At 45.2% G+C, this 23,643-nt stretch overlaps 4 protein-coding genes across 7 annotated transcripts in view; 2 read left to right on the top strand and 2 right to left on the bottom strand.

Annotated features, from left to right (window-relative positions):
* piezo1 (piezo type mechanosensitive ion channel component 1 (Er blood group)) overlaps positions 1–1,512 on the bottom strand; it is an 84,454-nt gene extending 82,942 nt beyond the window's left edge. For 2 of the 3 annotated variants that reach the window (XM_084948959.1, XM_084948958.1), the window contains exon 1: positions 1,022–1,512. In XM_084948959.1, coding sequence (XP_084805085.1) covers positions 1,022–1,085 — 64 coding nt within the window. In that variant the 5' untranslated portion in view covers positions 1,086–1,512. The remainder of the gene's footprint in view (positions 1–1,021) is intronic. The other variant, XM_084948957.1, reaches the window with a different exon arrangement.
* Positions 1,513–2,984: 1,472 nt separating this feature from the next.
* Positions 2,985–8,254, top strand: cdt1 (chromatin licensing and DNA replication factor 1). Its single transcript, XM_084949170.1, has 9 exons — positions 2,985–3,458; positions 3,957–4,249; positions 4,333–4,527; positions 4,724–4,869; positions 4,984–5,084; positions 5,194–5,382; positions 6,552–6,707; positions 6,852–7,053; positions 7,224–8,254. The coding sequence occupies exons 1-9, from the start codon at positions 3,093–3,095 to the stop codon at positions 7,385–7,387; spliced, it is 1,812 nt and encodes a 603-aa protein (XP_084805296.1). The 5' UTR covers positions 2,985–3,092; the 3' UTR covers positions 7,388–8,254.
* aprt (adenine phosphoribosyltransferase) lies at positions 8,203–15,834 on the bottom strand. Of its 2 annotated transcripts, XM_084949175.1 has the most exons (6): positions 15,742–15,834; positions 14,212–14,416; positions 12,596–12,699; positions 11,343–11,476; positions 10,486–10,564; positions 8,203–8,825 (listed from the first exon to the last, which is right to left on the bottom strand). In XM_084949175.1, the coding sequence occupies exons 2-6, from the start codon at positions 14,298–14,300 to the stop codon at positions 8,686–8,688; spliced, it is 546 nt and encodes a 181-aa protein (XP_084805301.1). In that variant the 5' UTR covers positions 14,301–14,416; positions 15,742–15,834; the 3' UTR covers positions 8,203–8,685. The 2 variants fall into 2 exon arrangements, with proteins under 2 accessions (XP_084805301.1, XP_084805300.1); XM_084949174.1 differs by lacking the exon at positions 15,742–15,834 and having other exon boundaries at positions 14,212–14,725.
* A 99-nt stretch (positions 15,835–15,933) lies between these two features.
* Positions 15,934–23,012, top strand: tk2 (thymidine kinase 2). Its single transcript, XM_084949173.1, has 10 exons — positions 15,934–16,394; positions 16,781–16,818; positions 16,999–17,073; positions 17,192–17,245; positions 17,617–17,706; positions 17,854–17,927; positions 19,241–19,329; positions 19,545–19,624; positions 20,975–21,055; positions 21,998–23,012. The coding sequence occupies exons 1-10, from the start codon at positions 16,244–16,246 to the stop codon at positions 22,079–22,081; spliced, it is 816 nt and encodes a 271-aa protein (XP_084805299.1). The 5' UTR covers positions 15,934–16,243; the 3' UTR covers positions 22,082–23,012.
* The last annotated feature ends 631 nt before the right edge of the window (positions 23,013–23,643 follow it).

The following is a 23,643-nucleotide window of genomic DNA, read 5'->3' as shown; positions in this document are numbered from 1 at the left end:
CAGGAACCTGTGTATGACTGCCTTTACAGAACAGCACCACTGATTCAAACCACAACTGAGAGAAGTTTGCGGTGAACATGCGAGCAAGAAGACAAACACGTGTCAGAACCCAGCCTTTTGCAGGTCTTTATGAAACAGTAGCAGTAAAACACCGCGGTGGTAAAGGAGGAGAATGGCAATATGAACTGTTTGCTGATGTGTTCAGCAACATTCAGGAGACCATTCTTCCAAAAGCTTTGGGACAGCTACACCCTTCATTTTTAAACAGCGTCTGCATGAACCGCTGAGTAATGGCACTGCTCCCAACAAAGCTGCCATACTACGAATGACCGTCGCCAACATGTCATATTTACACAACTGTAAAGAAAAGTACACGGTCTCTACCAGTACAGTCGAGTCAGTGCAGGGTGTGTCAGCGGGCTGCTGGAGACCACAGCCACACACTGCTTTTAGCAAGGACCCACCACCCAACAAGCCACTGGATTGTTGTCTGTCCCACACACGGAGGGTCGTCTTCTCTCCTGCAGGCCCCAACTGAAAGGCATTTCATCATGTCCACTGTTAAACTGATGCCTGACTGAGAAACGGGGGCGCAAACAAGCTTTTCCACAGCCCAGACAGGATGGCAGCTTTAACGCGCGCAATAGACACACTTACTTTCCGCTCACGCTCAAGAAAACCTGCAGTGCATGTAGCAGTTCAGTTACCTAATGTGAACTGGTGTTTTCCACATCAGCGCCTTGGAGAAAAGCTCGTGCTCGTGCACGCGCAGCAGTGACACTTTTGAGCCAAACTCCGGAGCAGAGAGCTCTGCCGCTGTGTGACACGCGGGGCTGAGAGTTTCTGTGAACACCTCTGAAATATAAACGCAGTGTGGAAATGTGTCGGCCTGTCCGACTTCTGTCAAACTTGTGGAGAGTTTTGACTCCCTGGCGAACTCCCAGTGCGTCACGGAGCCGAGCCCGGACAAGCTGAGAGCCGCTCTGCTGGCATCAGTGCAGCTGCTTCTCTTTCAGCTTACCTGTTAAGAGGCCGGAGGGCAGCAGAAGGCAGTAGAAGAGCCAGACAACCACCTGAAGATCCATGGCAGAGCACGTCAACGCCGCGCACACGGCACGAAGGCTGGCTCGATGTCAGACGCACTCCATTTGGTCTAAGGTGGCCGATCGCTGTCCGGGCCGTTACTCCCTAACGTGAACACTCACACTGAAGCTCCGCTTCGCGCTGAGCCGAGGGAGGGGGTCTTCTGTAGGGAAAGCTGGAGGCCGGGCTGAGGCGGCTCCGCGGCACATGGAAAAAGTGATTCACGGGCGGTCCGTGTGAGGGGCGTTCATACTGCAGTTGCTCACAGTCGCCTCCCTCTCTCGCAGACTGACTGCGCGTTAAAGTTCGTGCAGAGCGCTCACAGCACTCAGTCCTTCTTCTAATGACCCTTTCACACTCTCCCGTGTCAGATCCATGTCAGTCAGTACTTGGGGGTACCCGAGGCCGCTCCTCACGTCAAGTTTGGCAAAATTCGTATAATAATGCGGTCAGGTAGCGCCCCTCTGCGTACGCAGGGTGATGCAGCACCAGCGTGGAGAGGTCACCGCGTTGATCCTGATGTGATGACTTAGAAAAATGATATTAATTGAAATAAACTCGTGGCGCTCAGCAGCCACTCCTGACTGCAAAGCAGTGAAATTACGACTTGTTCTCTCCAGATGTTTCCACATTACAGAACTCCAGATATCAGCTGATTCTTTCACAGGTTTCAGTTACAAAGTCAACAAAAGTTTGGATTTGATAAATCTGTGGCTGTGGTTCAGTGTCCGCATTGAACCACAGCCACAGATTTATCTTTGAGCTCAGCTTCCAGCTGCAAATCACAGAAGAGATCAATGGCGCACAGTCCACTCAGTCATCCTGTGGCTGAGTGGCTGCTGTGGACCATTCAAAGCTCACTGCTCATCAGCGTAACTTCGTGCTAAACCTTGGGGTCTCCCTCTCTCTGTCTAAATAAATAAATAAATCTGACCCCCCTAACCCCCTGGAAATTACGCCCCTGTCGACACACAGTGACGTGGTTGTGATCTGGTGTTATTCTGCCCCCCCCCCCAAAAAAACAACTTTATTAAGCAACAGTATACAGAGAATGTATTTGAACATAATTAACACATGCCAGGGGGTGCAATATAAAAAGTTACATAGCCTACATTCAAATAATTTGTAATTAGTACAAATAGTAATTGTTTTTATAGCCTTTTTCTTAAGTGATCCACTAATCAGTTATCAGTATCTTTATAGCTGTGTTTAAAATTAGGCCTTTGGCTACTGTATTTGCATTTCTGGAAATAAAATTTAGCTAAGATAACTAACAGATTTATTATAAAGTATACATCTTCCTTTTTGCCTTTGAAAGAAACAAATACAACATTTTCCCATTTCAAAGTAAAGTCCTTGTAGAGCTGTCCAGTAATGAATTAAGCCTTTCCAAAATGTTCTAGCACGTGACCCAGAAGTCTCAGGATAGCTTCCACAAAATCCACAGTTCACATTCATGTCCCTTTTGAACTTTGTCATGATTAACTGCATCATATTTAGCACGAATATTCTCATTACCTTTACTGTGGTTTGTTAGACAGAGTCTTCCTTTGTGTGAACCCACAAGGTTGGGTGAACTGGTGTTATTTGTGTGTGTCCGCAGAGGAGGAGCTGTCACTGAAACACGCAGTAAACTATCGGGAAGGTGGCGTGATTTGAAAGTGATCACCTGCTGTAACCATGGTGATTAGACAGGTAAAGTTACAGAGCCACTTTCACAAACAGAAACTGGACATGTTGATCCACAGCACCGCTCAAAGCCCGTGTTTAGCGTGTAGAAAACCTTTACACGGGAGAAGAACACGTCCGCCCACGGTCTGCTCCAGTCCTGGTTTACCCTCCGACCAAGAGGACCGGGGGAGGCGTGGCTTTATTCATTTCGCGCGAAAATTTGTTTCTTCTTCCTGTGCAGTGTGCGCACTTCCGGAGAACGTTTGCAGACGGCGTCTGTGTGCTGGGGCTCTGCTCGTCCTCGTTTTGTTTTCGTGTTCGGTTGTGAGGCCAGCGGCATGTCTCAGGCTCGGGTTACCGACTTCTACTCCCGGACGAAGAAAGCCACTGGCGGCCCAACGAAGCCGGCAGAGCCACGCAGCGCGTTCTCGTGTTCGTCGACAGTTCATGAAGAGTTTCTCCGTGTAATCGACGAGGCCGCAGGGCTGAACCATGGCGCGGAGCAACCCCTCTCCAGTCCCCGCACCCCCAAGCGGGGCTCGGCTGACCTCGGAGCGACCGTGTCCGCCGCAGCCGCCGAGCACAGCACCGCCAAGAAGAGACGGCAGGCGGATCTCGGAGCACCGGCAGCCGCTGCAGGAGCAGAGAGGCCGACGAGGCGGTCTGCCAGGAAGAAACTGGAGCTGCCCGCAGACACGGCACAGGTAACAGACGTGCATGTACACACAGACCCACAGGCTTTGTTGTCCTGCCTTCACTCTGTAGTTGCAGGCTTTGTGTACTCTTCGTCATGCTCAGAGATCTTTGTAGTGTCTGGATATTTGCTCCTCTGGACTGATCTGGCTTTAAATCGGCATTCTGAATGTCACCAGGTTTCTTAGCTGAATAAATGAGATGTTTCTACGCCATTTCTCCAGAGACTGAACTTGTTTATATCTTAAGTGATTTAATAGCATTCCTGAGAGGGTTCAGTCTCAGCAGTGTGAATAAGCCGATCGTTGTTCAGACTGAAACAATGAGAGCAGCCTGATCATATCTGAAACACACCTCTCTTTAACAAAGGTTACTGTGTGTGAGAGAGAAACACTCATGATGGCTAATCTGCATGTGGGGGGGCAGGCTGGGGGGCAGGGCTGCACACATGACCTCTGGTCTGGTGTGTTTTGGTCGCAGCTGAGAGCACCTTTTTCCATTTCTGGCAGGTCCTGGCTAAAGAGGACATCGCTGCTCTCAAGTCACGCCTTCTGAGGATTAAGAAGCATGTAGATGAGATCCCTGCCACTGCGTCCTCAGCTACACCCTCCTCCTCTCCATCTTTAGTGCCTGACAGTAGCTCCTCTGCTGTTCCTGAAACCATCATTTCGGCCTCTGCTGAAGCTAAGACCCTGAAGCTCACTGTAGCTCGGGCCAAAGAGCTTGCAGCTAAAGCTCAGAAGAGGAAGGAAGCAAAAGCAGCAGCGGAGCATGAGCTGACTGAGACCCATGCTCAGGACAGGTGAGTGTAAGCTGCATTTCCCCAAAGATGAGCTTTTGTTTAGTCCGTGTTAAAGTGAATGTCGTCCTCCCTTGTGTGTCCAGCACCGAGCAGCCAGCGTATCAGCGGTACCACACTCTTGCTCAAGATGCCCCCCCAGGCCTCTCGCTCCCCTACCATTACAAGGTGCTGGCTGAAATGTTCAGAAGCACGGACACTGTGGTCGCCATGTTGTACAACCGCTGCGAGACCGCGACCTTCACCAAGATCAAACGGGGAGTTCAGGACATGATGCACAAGTAAGTGTTCAGTTAGTCAGATGAGTTCGTGAGACAAAAGCTGGAAATGTGTGGGAAAGTGAAATATGTCAGCAGTCCTGTTATTTGTGCTAGAAACGTTCCAGCTGTCAGCAGCTTCATGTGTTTTTAAGCTAAGGCTCGTTGGACCTGTGTGGCAGGCTGCTAAAGATAATAACGGACTTCTTTCCTCTTTGAGGCGGTTTGAAGAGAGCCATGTGGGTCAGATAAAGACGGTGTTTCCTGAGGCGTACACGTTCCGGCAGGAGAAACACCTCCAAGCTTTCAACAGCAGCATTAAGAAGGGAAGCTACCAGCTGACCGTGGACCCCATCATCGTCTCCGGTTAGAGCGCACATCACCTTCAGCTCAGCCAACCACTTTTCTCCAAATACCATATTTGTAAACTGTCCCTCAGTACATGGCTTTGATTTGGGTGTTTGGGGTTGTTCTCCTCAGAAAATAGCGAGGCTCGACCTGTGCTGTCAGCCTCGCGTCTCCTGGAGAGAAAACGCATGTTCCATAACAACCTGCTTTCCATTGTCAAACAGCACCACAAGGTCAGCTGCTCTAGTTTGGGTTCACTCATTTTTTAATAAGTCACACAGCAGTTACTTTTGTTTTGTTGTCATCTCAAACTTTTGCCTAAATCTCCTTTTCCCCCTGCAGGTTTTCCTGTCCTCGTTGGATCCCCCAGTGTTGGTTCCAGAAGACAAACTGACCCGCTGGCATCCTCGCTTTAATGTGGACTCGGTGCCAGCTGTCCATACGAGCGCATTGCCTCAGACTCCTCGCCCTGAGAAACTGGCCACAGCTCAGGAGGTGCTCGACAAGGCCCGCTCACTCATCACACCTAAGGTGCTGCAGCAGTGTCGCCGCTCTCACGCTTCTGCGTAAACGATGAGCTTACTGTAGTCCAAGATTAATATCTGTTAGGTGTTAGCACTCTGAATTTCAGGTGTTGTTCACACACATTTGTGGCGTCGTCTCAAAAGAGTGACGGTCACATGGGCAGTAATCACTTCAGTGAAGGGCTGTCAGTTCAACACTTGACCTCCATTACCATTAAACAGCTGTGTCATACCCACACTCTGTATCAGTTTCCCCTCTCCTCAGTTAATCACAGCCCCTCCTGAGTCTGTCACCAGACCAGCGTCGTGTGTTTTGTGTTGTTACTTGTATACTCGCATCACCTCCTACTGTTCATGAGGGTGAAGGACAGAAGGAATACGTTTAATCAAAGCCGTCTGCGTGAACAGATGCTGACTGACATTTGGAGTTTACCACCATCGATGCCCTCTGGAACGATGCAGCTCCTAATTCAGGATTTTTCTCAGTTGTATGTTCAGTTTCAGGAAACTGGTGAGCACTACTTAGTAACAGTGGGTGTAGTCACAATAACTTCTTACTGTTAAGAGCCTGAGTCATTTTGACCAGCACGTGTGCTTCATCCAACATGCAGGACTGCTTTCTTTGGGTGACGGGGACTAGAAAGAGAGAGCATAGTTGGATATTTGGAAATCCAAAATCAAATTCTTGTATGTTTGTGCCCCATCATATCTTAATGATGTCAGTCTGCCCCAGGGCAGCTGTGGCTACAACCGTAGCTGCCTCCGCCACTGTGTGAATGTGAGAGTGAATGAATAGTGGAATTGTAAAGCGCTTTGAGGGCCCCGAAAAGCGCTGTATAAATGCAATCCATTATTGTAGCACCATATCACCCTATTAGAGCACTTCGCTCTCACTCTGCAGGTCTACTTGTTGTTCCTAGACTATTTAAAAGTAGAGAGTAGTGAAACCAGCTTCCAGTTTGGATTCAGGAGACAGACACTATCTCTACTTTTAAGATTCAAACTTTCCTTTTTGCTAAAGCATATAGTTAGGGCTGGACCAGGTGACCCTGAATCCTCCCTTAGTTACACTGCAATAGGTGTAGACGGCCGGGGATTGTGATGATGCTCTTTAACGGAACTTTATATTAGTATAATTACTGTGACGCTAAATGTGTTGGGTTTTTGTGTGTTCAGATGGAGAAGGCTCTGATTGGGCTGGCTCTGAAGACAGAAGACAAAGCTGCTCACAAAGAGCCAACATCCCAGGAGAACCCCACAGTCCCCCAAACATCAGCTGTCCCTGCGGTCCCAAATGCCCTGAAAGGGGTGTCCCAGTCTCTGCTGGACCGGGTAGGTAGACCGGGCAGGTAGACCGGGCACACAGTTCTTCAGGGGGGTCGACCACAACGCTGTTGGATCTTCTTTAAGATGTGATTTTTGTCTCTAACAGCTGCTAAAAACACATCTTTATAGTTTACTGTACTTTCTCCTCAGATTCGGGCAAAGGAGGCACAGAAGCTCCAGGCAGTCATGACTCGTAACAGCAAGCAAGAGGAACGCCTGTTAATGATGTCACGACTTGGGGAGCTGGCACGGATTCTCCGCAGTGTGTTTGTTGCAGAGAAGAAACCGGCTTTAACGATGGAAGTGGCGTGTAACCGGATGGTGGCAAGCTACAGATCTGCTCTGAGCACAGGTTGGTTCACGAAACAAGAACAATGTGGTGCTTGTACTGAGGATCTCCCTCCACACAGGGTTTCTGTTTGTAACTGTTAGAAGTGTAGCAGAAGAAGCAGAAAACGCCGAACCAGGTAGAGCCGTATTCACTAGGTAGAAGCTGACCGGCTGATCCTTTGTAATCAACAGGTGAAATGGAGAAACACATCCATCTGCTGGCAGAAGTGGCTGGTGATTGGCTGACTCTCCACACAGTGAGGAAGGACTTGTACCTGAAGTTGAATAAGAACATGGAGCTCAGCACTGTGACGGACACGGTGAACAGCAGACTCCGAGAGGAAGAGGGACTCTGACCGCCTCGCAGTATTTTTAGCACGTTTCAGTGGTTGTCCACAGGGTTTGGCACGTTCGTCTCGTTTGGACAATACGTTGATGGAGGCACAGCGCCAGGAGTTGAAGGTGTTCTCCTGACATGCTTGTGCTGAGTTGTTCGAAACATTGATCCAGTTTTTTTTTTTTTTTCCATCCAAAGTGGAACACGGATGTACTGACTTTGTTATTAGGATCACTTTTCTATGCAGTAAACTCATTTTGTATTTTAGATTCAGAGTCACTGTTTGATGATAATGTTCAAGAAACACAGTGAAGTGCTGCACCCAGCTTTCTCTGTTCTGTCAGAAATGGTGGATTCATCATGAGGGGATCTTGACACAAACAGCTTAGCAGCAGCTACAGTGGTCCTGTGGGTGTTTGTGATATTCTCATTGTTGATACATAAAACGGGTTCATTCAAACAGCTGCTGGCTGATGTAACTCATCAGTGTAAAGGTAATGATTGACTTTGCTGTTGTGACCAAACCGGACTTTCAGGTCGTGTTCAGATTGTTCTGGCACGGTTTGATGTGTAAGCAGACCTGATTCGTGACAGCTGCTGTGCACAGGCTCTACAACTACACTCACCCTCTCAAGCAAAGCACAGCTGTCTGCAGCTGAGGGCAGGGCCTGGAAGACTCTTGCACACAAAGACCATTTAAGCTGCACACTTGATTATAAACCAATATTAAGCTTGTCTCACGGGTTTAAATGTTTCAGCATAGACCATGATGATGGTTTAGTCATCAGTGATAACCAGTTGTTTTTAGATGTTACATGATTGGACTGACACAGATGTGTTGTATACTTTATTGCAAACTTACACCCAGTAAAGCTGGTTTTGGTCATTTCCAGTGGAACGTTTCTTTTTTCAGTCACTACAGTTGACGGAGGCTGCTGTGTGTTCATGTACTGCCTGCAGCTTTTGTATTCTTAGTCATTTCCATCATCTCCTACACTGACACACAGTTGTTCATGTTTTGTGACTAGCAGCTGCCTTCCTGCGGCAGAGTCATCACGACTGAACATTATTAACCCAGACTTCCCTGATCTCAGGGTCAAACTCACCCTGCCTTCTGGAGCAGGGCCCCAGACACTAATGAGCCGAGGGAGAAGTAAACTTGGATGCTGCTCAGACACTGCACGCAGTGAATATGCTGTACTTCCAGTAACATCCCATTAAAATAACGGGGCACAGCTACACCCTGTAAACAAAATTACTGTAAAATTAAGCGAAACTCAAGAGATTTCTTGTTTGTACTATCTGGGTCGAGTGTCCTCAGTACTGAAGCAGGGAGAAGACTCTGTGTGGTTTGAGTTTGTCGATGCCGTTTAGCTCTTTGAGCTCGATGACCACCATGCAGCCCAGAACCTCAGCCTGCTGTTTCCTCATCAGCTCGGAGGCAGCATACAGCGTCCCTGCAATACACACATGTCAATGTCTCAAAGGCAGACTTCCTAAGAGAAATCAGTCCAAAGAAAGTCACACATCCCACCGATACTCCGTTTCTCTCTACATGGAGTTTTTATTGAAGTAGGGGGACCCAAGACCTACAGCGCAAAGCAGGATTTGGGCTTGTCGGGTAACTTTTCTTTCAGTCTTCCAGAAAACAGCGTCCCCATCCCAGGGAGAGCTCTCAGACCTCATTACCTCGGCATTCTGTGATATGCATCAATAAAAACATTTTTAATGTATCAATATGACCCAAAACAGCAACTGTTAGTATTTCTGGACCGATATATGAAACTTTCATGCAGAGTAAGCCTGTGTTTGAATTACACAGATGTTTCTATGCCACAGGTGTCTCGCGCACAACAACATTCGCTTTAAGCTGAGCTTGGAAAGCCTGGGTTGACTTTTGCCTAACTTATGGTCCCGTTCACGTTATGCGTCTCAGAGGGGGTTCACAGACAAACCTCCAAAATGTAACTGCCCCTCGCTGGATGTGCACAACTCTATGGGCCAAAACAGGGGAGGAGGCAACAGCCGAGTTCACCAGGAATGGGAGAAGAGTGAAGGAAAATCATCACAGATTAAAAAGAAAGTATGAAAAGTGAAGACGATTAGTGGTGCATCACTGCCCAGACATATGGAAGCCCGTTTCCGCCACTAAAAAAAAAAGGATCCATAACTCAAAATTTCGAGTTATTTTCTCGAAATTTCGATTTATTAACTCAAAATTTTGAGAAAAGTAACTCGAAATTTTGAGTTAGCGCTGCCAATCAGTAATCTACGTGAATGACGTCATTTCCTCGTTACCCGGAAGCTGAAGCCCTCAGCTACAAATGCTACAGCTAAGCTACCGGTATCACATCCAGTCGTGAATGCACAGATTGCTGAGTGTTTTCAGCCTGGCTTCACAAATGATGAAATCCCTGTTATTAGCTGAATCACATGGTGTTACTATCAGCAAACGTACTCGCGAAAGCGCCAATTTGTTGGGATCCGTTTTTGAGTGCGCGTTCCTCTGCGCCATGTGCTTCCGGGTAACAAGAAAGCGACCTCGTTCACGTATATTTTTGATTGGCAGAGCTAACTCGAACTTTTGAGAAAAGTAACTCGAAATTTCGAGTTAATAAGTCGAAATTTCGAGTTATGGATACTAGCTGTTTTGTTTTTATTTAGTGGCGGAAACGGGCTTCCATACAGACAGGACGATCCTATTCTAGTCCAACTTTTCATCACTGCCATTTCAAGACAGGAAAGCTACCATTAATTAAAAGAATTAAACCAGATTCACAACATGAGACTTGGGGGAAAAAAAGATTCTAGTAATATTAATGCTGTGTGTCAGCCGCGAGCGAGCTGTGCAGCTTCTTTCATAAACGATAAGAAACGACCGCTACGCATCAGAGCTGCCGTCTGTCACGAAGGTTGTTTCTCACAAATTCAGCCTACGGTTTTGCTGCCTTTGTATCTGTGAACTCTGAATCCCCCCCGTGGGCATCCATAATGTTAGACGGATTATCTAATGTTGAAGTAAAAGCAGAAGTGCCAGTAAGGGGAAATATTCAGCAACATAACTTGTATTCATGTCTCAGTCAGACTGAATCACATCTAAACTGGGCAATTTCTCACCTCCAGTCGCCAGGAGGTCATCAACAAGCAGGACCCTTTGTCCTGGAGCCACAGCATCCTCCTGGATCTCTGCTTCTGCCTGGAGGAACAGAGTAAATACTATTTTTAATGAGATCTGAATGTGGTCAAGCTCAACGATGCAACAGAGACTGAAACTTATTATCTCAAGTAACAGTAAAAGGAGACAAACTGAGTTTCTTGTAAACTTCGACTCATTTCTGCATCATGATATCTAGCAGTGGGTTTTCTGTCTCTCTCTGCACAATACGTGAATCTCTGAGCTGCTGTGCAGACACGTCACTGAAACAAAAACTGAGGGGTGCACAACACTAATATGACAGCAAGCTGCAGTGCACATATTTGTGATTAGCACTATAGGATATAAAGGATGCACTTCAACTGGATTTTATTTTCCACTTCAACAGGTGAAAACAAGCTGACATTGTTTGCATCTGACTTTGTCTTAGTATACTGTTTGTTTGTTATGTAACCAACAAACAAACAAAGCCTCCCATCCTGGGTTTGTGGTGCTGGATCCTTCCTATAGGACGTAGAGCTTACAGCAGGCCAGTAAGGCTGAAGGTGTCTAAGATATTTCTGCCTTGTCTGCAGAATAGGATCATAGTGTCTACATTTCCATAAGTGTCTCTGTATACGGCTTGTGGAAGGGATGCGTTCAACTGCCCCATGGAAAAGAGGAGTGGGGATGGAAAAGTCGAGCTCTGAAATGTCCAAAAATACATATTTCCTCCACTTTTATGAGGATTGTCCTTAGGACCTCATCTCTAACAGTTTTATCCTGCCCGCCCTCCAAACAAACAAACAATCCTTTCAGAGTGTGTCCTTGTGTTCTTTACCTTGCCATACTCCAAATCATAAGAGACAGAAACAGTGGCTCCGGGCAGTTTGCCTTTCTTTCTGACCAGGACGAAACCAATACCTAGCCTCTGGGCGAGCAGAGGCCCAAACAGGAAACCACGAGCATCTAAACCTGCCACACACAAACAGCAATAATGAGGTGGGAAGAGCAACATTTACATTAAAAGGATACAATAACATCAAACCGGCCCAAACCAAACCAAACCAAACCAGAGACGTTATCAGATGATGATTGTGATTAAATGATTAGAATTCTATAGAGAAAAACAACAGTAAACTGCAACACTGTTGCAGATAAGCTTATTTTAATCCTCTGTGAATTCCAGTGAATGATTGTGTGTCTGAGCGTGCTCAGGGTTGCTGTTTGCTACTAAAGTGACGGCTGCACATTTAAACTGGATCCATGGAAACATTAAAGCTCACGGTCCCACAGCCTGATAAAGGAGTTTAGTTTGTAACAGATCAAATTCATACAGACATTCTTGTATTCTAGCAGCTGCAATTCAAACAGACTAAAAGAGACTCAGCAGCAGCTTAAGAATCAAACATAACATTTTCTACATCACACAAATAATCCTGTGATAATGCAACAGTTTGTGATGGTTTAATTACAGCACTGCTTAACTTACACATGTAAAATATTCCCACAGGAGAAAATCTATGTCGCACAATAAAGAACAGAATCAATGTAAATATTGTCTTTCCAGGCAATTTTAAACCTAAACTGAACACAACCTGCTCCCAACCAACTTCAGCATGAGTTACCATGGTAACTTAACCAGATAAAAAGAGAGCCACTTTCATTTATTCACTGTGTGCTGTTGACTGTTACACGGAACTGACTGGCTTAAGAACATACAAATAAAATAAGGAAGCAAGCAGTTACAGGCCGGCTTCCTGCCAGTATCAACTCTTTCATTTTGATCAGCTGTTGGAGGTTGCTGAGGAGCTGGGTCGAGGGCAGTCTCATGTTTGATGTTGTAAGACAGCTTACACTAAGAACAAGTGATGGAAAAATATTGAACAGAAGTATCTGATGGAGTGTACATGGTTTACCACTATACTCACAGGAGTTAAAACACAATATCTCACACAGCTGCACAAACTAAAGTGGACTTTCCGAACACCAAGCATGAGATACAGCTGGCTGAGAGGATATTTAAGGTGTGTTAAAGACACCTTTAAAAGGTGAAGCACAGCAGTTTCAGAGCTCTGCTTTTGTTTTTCTTACCTACAATCAGATCAACGTGCTGGTGATTGTTCCTCACATGTTCTTCAAACAGGTCAATTACTGCTTTAAGGGCAGCTGCATCCTTGAGGATGGGACAAATATCTCTGCAAGATTCAGACACAATAGTTTGTAGCATTTACAGCCTGGCAGATACAGGACTTTTAAGACTCATACTATTGTTTGGTGGCTTAAAAGTCAGATATAACTGCTGATTTTCTTCTGAGGGAAGCCGCCCTCTGATAGACAAATAATGCTACATGAGCACGAGACAGGAGGAACACCCTGAAACCATGCTGAAGGGTTTTTCTGCTGTGTCTCCATTTATCAGCTGTTATAAATCCCAATACTGATATATCAGCAAATTCCTATGATCAGCTGGTACTGGGAGTAGCTGTGGCTCAGCAGGAATAGTGGTTCGTCTACTTATTGGGGGGATTGGACCTCCAGGTAAGGAGTCAGGCTTAAATAGTAACCAGTCCTTTTGGATACACATCAAAATTATAAAATACATTTCCACAGAGAGATTTCATTTCCTAGAGATGCAAAGTGTTGATTTCTGATCTATATTTGACATTGGAGTGACAAAACCCAGCCTTTGACTTGTAGGTGGTATAGTTATAATGCAACAGTACTAACTGAACAAATACTGCATGTTATTTGAACTGAACCACCCTGTAGCTGGATGTTGTAGTGTCATTGGGCTCTGTGTTGGGTGGACTACTTTTTACATGCTACCTCTAGGGAGTACTATTAGAAAACACTGTATGCATTTTCACTGCTGGAAGGCTGACACCCGATTATATTACTATAATAGATAAACTACATGGACGTCTTAAGCCTGCATCATCGTTTCTGTGTCTGCAACATTCAGATCTGAGTGGCAATTTTCATGCACAGTCATCAAAGTGTTGCAAGAAAATATTCCCACCGTCAAATACTACAAACAGCCTGAAGGTTAAACGTTTTTTCATATTCATTTGCATGATGTATTCCTTATTAAACAGCTCATTGTCATGTTTAAAGGCCTCTGAAGTTAACCTCCGAGTAGTTCTCTGACTATAGTGAAGGCTTTCAGTGCTTTGAGCCATTGCGGCATCCTGACAGCAAGATTTCAAAGCGATTTTATTTTGAAAAACACACTGATATTGACCTCATGCTCAGCGGGTATCACTGAGGCCGTTTACTGTCTGAAGTTCAAGTTCAGGCTGTGGAAACAATTGTAGGTCATAAATGAGCTTTCGGGAGGCTTTACTTTCGTCAAAATCAGACTGAGCTGGTATCGATGACAGACTAAATGAGCCGTTTAACGTGGACATCACGCGTCGCTGCTTTAACTTGAAGAGCCCCACCCTCCCTGTGCTCAGCCAGTGTCGAGAATGAATGAAAGCACTGCACGACACACACACACACACACACACACACACACACACACACACACAATATTCGGCTGTTCCAAAGTGCTCACTGTGGGGCAAAGTGTGCTTCCTGGTAGCAGGGGTCTGACACGTGCCCTTGCACCTGGTTACAGCTCTCAGAGACCCGTTTCTATTCGCGTAAGACCAGCGAAGAGACCTTAAGTTTGCTGGGGCCTTTCAAACAAGAACGCAGTGTCTTACCTGAACAGGATCCCTTTCTTGGGAAAGTCTGGGAAAGCGCGGACGTGTCTCTGGACCAGCTGCAGCTTTGCCTCCCAACCTGCGGCCATACTGAACGCTACTTCTTCTCCTCCTCCTCTCTACGGTGTGCAAACACTCCTTTGTCGCCCTCTGGGATGGACAGTACAGCAGTGCAATTCATCCTGATCGGTGATTGGTCGAAAGTCTAGAGTGAAAGAACAGGTTTGTGATTGGTGAAAAATTTGCAATGAAGAAGCCTTCTTTTATTCACTCAGTTTGTTGTCTGATTTTTCTTTGTCAGGTGATGTTTCCAGCTCCTTTATCCCACCTGACGCCTGGACTGCTGTCTGTGGTCTTCAGCATGATCACAATGTGTTATTTATGTATTCTGACTGGTTTACAATGACAGGACAGTAAGCATTATCAGTGTATATTCCAATAAAAGCATCTAGTTTTTACTCCAACATCGATGAGGATTTTCTTTTGGCTGTTTTGAACCAACAGGTTGGAAAGTCTCCTGAAATTAAGCGCAATTGAAAATCCTTTCTTTTCTTCTGTGATTATTATGTGCAAAGACTAGCCATAAGAGGAGTCTTTTAGGTTCTCCTGATGAGACAATGTAACTGTTTTACTTTTCTACTGGTAAAAACTGAAGGATTATTCATGCCATGACACTGTCATTTACAGACAGACATGTTAGAGTTCACTTGTCAAAGGTAAAAGAGTTGTAAAATCATTACAAACTTGCTATGAGAGATTATGTTTGTCCTGTGACAAATAGACTGAATAGTTGATTATGAAAATGGCGTGATCATACACCATGGCTTTCACAGTCAACCAAGACTATCTGGGGAAATTTGACTCACATAACAGATAACAGCTCTGTTAGTGTTTCCTAATCAATTCCAGGAAACACTGAAGTTGTTGCGGAGGCATGTGTTGTACAAATACTTCCAAAACTTGTCTTTGCCTGCATGTACACATTGCTTCTTTGGTTCAGGTCTGTTATGTGTTTCTACATAGTTGTGTCTTCTAAACCTATTGGCAGAGAATAACTTAATAATAATAAAAAATACAAAACACATGTCTAAGGCAGATTAAAGACCAACTTAGGCATTCATTAAGTAAATCCACAACTCACTGTTACTGTAACACAGGACACTTTATTAAAGGTGATGAATACAGGAAAACAGCACTGCAGGATAGTCAATCAGTGAACTGAACTACAAAAAGTCAAAAGTGCCCATCGGGTAGGCTGGAATCATACATGTTTAAAGAAAGTTTACAACGAGCGAGATGTACTGACAATAGCCAAACACGGGTAAATGTGTAGTAAATGGCACGAGCCACGGAAAGCAGTTGTAGCCACTGAAAAGACTAGAAATGGGCGTAATACATTAGATGTCGGCTAGCGCGCGGCTAACATTTACCACAAAGAAAAAGGGTTAAACGCGCTATTCAGACTCTGTAACTTAACGTAAACATAGAAGAAATGCCAGTTTCCATTCAAAAAAAAAATAGCGGACTTGCCGGCTTCTTCGCCCTTCCGCTTCGTGTTGTTGTTGTTTTGGTGACGCAACTTCCGTCGAGCAGACGATTGGTCGTCTACAGTGGGATTCGGCGCTCCTATTGGCCCGAGTCTACAGTGTCTACGCTCACCGTAGACTCCGGGCCAATGAAAACGATTAACAGCTAGCTCTTTTATCGGACAATAAATAAACTGCCAACACAGTTACCCTCCATAGCTCCTCACTGACGTTTTGTTTCTGGCTACACACAGTGTGCAGGTCAGCTGTCATGTGTAATAACGCGGATCTGCTCTGGAGAAAAACTACGCCTCTTCTTCTTCGGCCTTTTTAACATTGTGTCAGTGATGGAAGCTGAACACACACGTTCATGCGGGGAAAGTACAGTAGGTGGCGCTGTTTGACAGTGATGCGGCTTCTTATAATTCGAAGAAGAAATGCGGCGCTTCTTCTTCCTGTGTGGTGAGTACAGAGGAGCGTGTACAGGCTGTTGACATAGCACACTGATGTCGGTGTGTGTCACACTCGTGTCCGCTCGCCGTGCCGTGGCGCCGGCATGTTTGTGGGCTGGATGGAGCGGGTGGAGGAACGCGTGTGCCGGGGGATTCAGGCTGGTCCCGTCCAGAGCCCGCAGCGGGACACGGCCCGGGGCTGCAGGTCAGTGCTGCCGCTGTCAGGACACATCAGACCCGTGCTGAACTCGAGCTTTAAAGCAGCGTTTAACCAGCCGGGTTCAAATGTCTGCCCCGGTGCTTACAGATCGACAGCAGCGATCTGATCTCAGTCTGAACTCAGGTTAATTGTAGCCTACAGAGTATCTGCAGAGTCACTTAACGTGTTGTGTGCTGTGCCAGCAGTAGCTGATGAAAAGGGAGTGACTCAGAATAGCGTCATAAGAACATGTGGGGAAACAAACAGTTAAAAACGAGCTCTTTGAGGTTTTACCTTCTATTTCCCACAGTATTGAGCCCCCTTCAAATCAATCAGTCAATAACACTTACAGGAAGTGAAATCGAGTCTCACTGTGTTGTCTCCCTTCTAAGGGAAGCTGTTGCAGGATGGAGAGGACAGGAAAGCAGTGGTGAGCCTCCATGTTTAATCTGAGTTTGCCCCTCGGTGCATGCTGGGAATGATGTGAATGTTAATGTGGACAGCAGATTCTCATGTGGGACTGATCGTCCATAGTTTTTCAGTGGAAGTGATGAATATTCAGAGACTCACAGCAGTGTCTGACAGTCTGCCTGTACGTTGCTGTGTTCAGATCTGTGTTGAGGGGAACATTGCCAGTGGGAAGACAACATGTCTGGAATATTTCAGCAAAACCAGCAGTATCGAGGTCAGTCAGAGTCTTTGTGCAGTGTAGCTGTGTGCGTTCCAGATTTCCAGTGTTACCGAGCTCCAAGTATACCATTTGTTCACGAATGTATTCCTCTCTCCTTGCCTCTTTCTTGCAGGTCCTTACAGAGCCAATCTCTAAATGGAGAGATGTCCGAGGGCACAACCCTCTGGTAACGTACTTGACCGTGTTGTCAGTGTGCAGAGCTGAAATGAGCTGGAAGGATTCTTCCAAAACATTTTGTGCTTTTATGATGCTGGAGGGCTTAACACGCCGGTGCTGAACACGCCGGTGCTGAACACGCCGGTGCTGAACACGCCGGTGCTGAACACGCTGGTGCTGAACACGCCGGTGCTTAACAGTGTTGACTTGGGATGAGATGTGGTGAGTGTAAACACCACGGATTGTCTCTGTATACTCCCGCTTCCATCAGGAGTCCGGTCAACCTTATCAAATGCTCTGGGAATGTGTTGAGTGCTGGTTGGTAGTGTGACTTCCCTGCATGTCAGTCTAGCTGTTCACCTGCAGGTTCTGTCCCCGCAGGCTTTAATGTACCAGGATCCTCAGCGCTGGGGCATCACGCTACAGACCTACGTTCAGCTCACTATGCTGGATCGACACCTGTCAGCTGTGGTAAGTGTCCTGCTAGCTAGCACCACAGCTGGTTTACTCTGTGCTTGTTTTGTTGCATGCTAACACCCATATAGCCTGGGCTAGCACACTGATGGCTGTTATGCAAACAGATATGCTGGCACACGTGCTGTTTCTTGTTGGTTTCAGGCAGCTCCTGTTAGGATGATGGAGAGATCTCTCTTCAGCGCCAAGTACATCTTTGTGGAGAATCTCTTCAGAAGGTACAGTAATCTGATCCATGGATCATCCACACAGTTTCAACTGAACTATAGCGATGGATTCTGCCGCACAACACAGCCCTGCAGCGCTGAAGTAGGAGAGTGTGCAACCTGTGCATGTGATTTATGTACAGACAGAGAGGATGGATTGTTATTTCAGTCAGGCTCAGCATCTGTTCTCATGTCTTTAATGTAAAGGCCAGTGATAAATAAAGGTCGTGTTCAGTCATGCATCATTGTAGCCAAGTCTTACCATGAAATAGTCCAGATGTTGATTTGCAGTAATGGCCAAAGTGCCTCACAGCTATGTTTCATTTCATTTCATTTATTTATTTCACACTTGGTACAACAGATCAAACAAACCAACCACACTTTCTATCAATAAAGCACTACAACCATGTGTGAAAAGGAGAAGGAAGACGAAAATATTCTTATTAAACCCTGCCCCCTCTCTACAATCCAACTTATATTACAAGTGGGCACCAAAATCAGGGAACAAACTAATATTAACATTTCTCTCCGGTCCTAACCCAAACCAAACAACAAATTTACAATCAGAATATAGCACTCCACATAGTAACAAGGAGAAAAATAAAATGAAAATAAATAAAACAAAAAAATTATAATGAACTCCAATTTCATTCGCATTCTTCATATTGAGTTATCGTTTTAAACATGTAACACTTTTTAAAACAATGTAAACTTATACAATTCTTTAAATTATAATGAAGAGAGTTCCACAGTCGTATACCCCTAACCGTTGGACTCATTAATTATGTATTATGTAAACAGAGAAGGCAGTTGCTTAAAATGTAACATTTCATTTAAAATATGTAACTGTCTCAAATGAATCATCCAACCTGTAACTGAGCATTTCTGACATTTATGGGAATTTAGAGAGCTGGGGTGGTTCGGGAGGTAGAGATGGTCACCTACTAATCAGAACGTTGATGGTTTGATCTTTGACTGCTACAGTCTGTGGTTGAACCTCCAATGTGTGGAGAGTCCTGGGTATTTAAGCCGTAGTTGGTGTTGTTGACCCGCTATTGATCATGTGCCAACGTGTGAAATGGGGTGTGGGTCATTATCAGCGGAGGTTTTGGGTGAAATCACTGTGAGACCTTAGAACTGAAGATGCTTCTCGGGTGAGAGCTGAAACGTCTTCAAGAAATTTTAAGAAGTCCAGTCGGTTTTCTTTCCAAGCTCGTTAGGTTAGATAGAAAGAACCTGTGAATGAGTAAATGAGACATGTTTATAAAGTGCTTTGAGCGCTAAGTAGAGTAGAATTAGAGTATTATTTCATGTTTTTCTTCCAGTGGGAAAATGCCAGAGGTGGACTATGCTGTTCTCAGCGAGTGGTTTGACTGGATTACAGCTAACATTTGCATTCCTGTTGATCTCATTGGTGAGTACAACACAAGCAGAACAAACCTGCTGCAGCTCAGCATCAAGAAACAAAGTGCGAATCCTGTGCATGTCTGAATGTACATGATGAGAACTGACCTCTGTCTTTGAGTTTGTGTGTTTATACAAATGGCATTCCTATGCAATGAAATGAGTTCATGTAGTCGTAGTAATAATAATGATACATGTCATATTTGGCTTTTTCCCTGGCTCCAGTTTACCTGCAGACGTCTCCTCAGACCTGCCATGAAAGGTTAAAGCAGCGATGCAGAGAAGAGGAGAAAGTCATTCCACTGGTGAGGAGCTTGTGCTTCACTTCATTTGAAGTTTGTCAATTCAAAGGGACACAGACAGCTGCACAGTAGTGCCAATCTAATGACCACTTGAAGTGACCACAAAGCTACTCCAGAGAATCTGAAAACATTTCCAACTCATGGTGAAAAATCTGAGGTTTGTCAAGGCAAATGGCATTTAACACTTTGTTTGAAACACGTACAAATGCCGGAGCTCTGCTTTAAAGATAAAACTGGTTCCTAGAGATGCAACAAAAGGCTAAAGATGTGACCAGCAGCACACGTCAGCACACGGCTTCCTCCTAGCTCCAGTTTCTGTTCACCTGGGACTTCACTACATGGACTGCAGTGAGGTGGCATCAATATTTACACCTTACCAGACAACTGCTACCGATACTACAAAACATACATGACAAGTTTACAGCAGGCGTCCTGTCAATTCAAGTCAGTGTATTTATAAGTATGTTTTTAAACAACAGGTTGACCAAAGTGCTGCACAAACTGGGAAAAAACCCAACAGACAGGTCACAAAAACAAAGAAAAGAGTCACAATAAGGGAACAAAGATGTGTCTTCAGGTTCAGTGTTAGGGAGGTCCTAATTTGAAAAGGAGAGCGTTCCAAAGTTACGATGCAGCCACCGTAAAGGCCGGCCTGCTCTGTGTTTGAGTCTGCTTCTGGGAACAACAAGACCTGAAAGCTCTGTTAGGAGTATGTTCAGAGAGGTAAGAGGGAGCCGATTCATTTAGAGACTTAAAAACAAACAATTAAAGCTTAAAATCAAATCTAAAATTTACTGGAAGCCAAAACTGGGGAAATGCTGTCACGTTTACGTTGCCTGTGAGCAGGTTGGAGAAGAGGGAGCAGAGCCTGGCTGATGCCCAAATAAAGGCCCCAATATTCTGAAACAGCAGTAGCAGGAGTGATGATGCAGAGCTCGCGCACAGGTTTAACTGGTCAGCACAGAAATTTGAATTATGACAGTGATCAGAAAAGTGCAAATTTGAATATCACATAATTACAGAGCACCAGATAAGACCGAATCCAAAGTAGGTCCACGCTCATGGGAGGGAGCGCCGACTGAACAAGATTAAAACAATCAGTAAGGTTCAGGACGTCTTTCACAGGAGGTTTAGTGGGGCAGCAAACATGAATCTTAAAATCCCAAAGAGTTAGAGTCGTTCTGGATAAAAAGACCTTAAATAAAATCCTTGTTAAACTTCGGAGCCCATAAATATCAGCAGTGAGCTGTCGCTATTTCAAACCATTCTTAGAAACAGATGCAAGACCTCTCAGACCTGTGTGTGTGTGTGCGTGTGTGTGTGTGTGTGTGTGTGTGTGCGTCCATCCACCAGGAGTATCTTGAGTCCATTCACCAGCTTTATGAGGACTGGCTAATTAGGCGTACCTCCTGGCCTGTTCCTGCTCCTGTGTTGGTGAGTGTTCACACGAGCACAGCTTTGCTTTCAGGTAGTACACTCACTCTCACACCACAGACACACACAGTGAATGATAACAATGATTTGGGGAAACCTTGGGTTCTTGTCTCATGCCACCCACCTAAATATTGTTGCAACTAAGCCCACCCCCATAACAAGGACAGGGCAGTGCACTCTTCCACACTGATTAGAAACAAGACGAGGAACCTGGGCCAAACTCCCAGGTCTGATTGACCCAAGTTGTTTTTGAAGCACGAGTTGTGTCAGTGTGATTGGACTCGTTCTTATCAAGTGTTTTTCTACTCAAAGCATGTCATACTGTATGCCTCATCCACACACAACACATACGAGCACTGTTTTCTATTCTTTCTATCCAACTCTATCCACTCATTTAGAAGATCTTTGCTGGAAAAATGGTCACTGTATAGAAGAGCCCTGTGTAGTGGTGTTCTTCCTGTTCATGCATTTATTACTTCTAGGCTGGACATATTCATTCTTATCAGGATGTCCTAAAAACTCCCTGAAAAGCCTTCAGTTGATCCAAAATACTGCAGTGACAGGGACGTTCAGCCACCACAGTAGGCTGAGAGGCAGAGCCTTCAGCTTTCAGGCGTCTCTTTTGGAGTAACCAGCTCTGTTTTGATTCAGAAGACTGTCTGCTGTCAGGATTACGCTTCAAACCTTGCTTTGTGACTAAGCATATTCAACCCCACTATGAAGAACGCTTGGGAAAGCCGTCCCTACAATTAGTTTTATCCAGGTTTGTCCTTTAGTGCAGCGCAGAGACACTGTATCATTGTTTGTTTTGCCCGCTTCCCCCAGAACACAGGCTTTAATCACTGGTTTGGAGCCATGTTTTTGCTGCTTTCTGTGTAGAGTAAATCCCTCATAGCTAACACTGATCTTCCTGATATTTAAGAATGATGTGTGTGTTTGCAGGTGATTCCCGCTGACCACAACCTGCAGAGGATGCTGCACCAGTACGAAGAGAACCGAGCCAAGATCCTAGCAGCAAGTCTCTGATGCCCGAACACGCACTCATGCTAACCCCAGCCTGACAGGAAGCTGTTACAGCACCTTTTTTAAGCTGTTTCTGATCTTACACCTCGTCACATGTGACATTTTTGTATACACTCCCAGGTCAGCCATTCCTATTCACGAAGACCAATCTCAGTACATTTAATTGCAGTATTAAAGTAAAATGTAATCGATGTGCTCACAAGAAACTATTGAGAAACTGAACATGAGAGCGGATCATTCCAGTGCTCGAGCCAAAGCCTGTCAGCCTTCAAAGATGCTGCGCGCTCGGGCTGGTCCTTGGATCTTATCTGCTGTGTTTTTCCTGAGAGCGTGATTAATCCTCTGTGAGTCTGAGGAAGTGTGTAAGTGAAAACTCTTCATACAGAACAAGTTCAGTGACGGCGTTGTGTCACTTCAGACCATGAGTTATACGTCCTGGTCTGATCATCACTCTGTATCACTCCTCTGTCCTTTACCTGCCTGCATCTGCTCTGCCACCTGAATAAAGGAGCCCATTTCCATGACAACAACATTTAGTCAGTGTTTGAACAGGCTGTGTGATCCGGCACTTTTAATGACATGAAGCTCAACCTGTGAAAACCTGTGCAGCCACTGACAGCCTGACGTCCTGGAGCCTTGAACTCAGGGACACGTTGGAGCTTCCTGAGTGATGCTGTGGGCTCTCTGCCTTCTCTTTCCTTACCCGGATGATTGAGCGTGCTTAAAGACTCACTGCCAGGTCACATGACTGATCAGTCGCGTTTACAGCGCTTGAAGGATCAAGCAGAGTTGGCTGCATTGTGTTCGGAATGAAATGTGTGTAAAAATTTGTGATTTATTTTATTTTATACACTTTGCAATTGTGCTCGTTAAGAGTTGGCACTCTGTGTAATAAAAGTCAAAAGCATCAATTAAACAATATGATTGAACTGAATTATTGGGACTGGCGTGTTGACTGCAGAGGGATTAGCAAACTGCTTACACATCAGTTAAAGTCAGGGTGGTATTTTTCTGGGCTGTGGGAGGCCCAACAGACTTGGATAATAAATAGAAAACTAGTCTTGGGGCTGCAAGTATAAAGCAGCTTGAGCTCAAACATTGCTGTGGTTTGGTGCTATAAATAAACAAACGTGACAGCTTTTAACCAAAGGAAAAAAATGACCCAAACTATGACCCAGTCACATCCAGATCCACCAACAGAAGATGTGCCATTAGTGACCTCAGAGGCAGCATGCATACACATGTTTTTGCACTGCACCACTTTACTTAGACATCACTCTTCCATCCAACACATATAATGAACGAATAAAATATTTCTTACAAGTCAAAGTTGGGTTTTTGTCTCGTATCCTACAGAAATGGCATTCAACGTGAGTCTGTAACTAGACTTTCAATGTTACTAATAATATTTACATTTTTTAGCTGCACTGTTTTGCATCATTTGCAGTTTTTCCTGCCTAACTCTAGGATACTGGAGCAGTTCTGCAGATGAGCCTTAAGCTCATGCACATTTGTCTTACATCAAAACAACTTTCAAAAATGTGTCTTCAAATGTAAAAGCTTTG

Source organism: Perissodus microlepis, chromosome 13 (genome assembly GCF_051167445.1).
Source record: "Perissodus microlepis isolate ML-2025 ecotype Zambia chromosome 13, ASM5116744v1, whole genome shotgun sequence".
In the NCBI taxonomy this organism is placed as follows: Eukaryota; Metazoa; Chordata; class Actinopteri; order Cichliformes; family Cichlidae; genus Perissodus; species Perissodus microlepis.
This window is presented reverse-complemented; position numbering and strand designations above follow the sequence as displayed.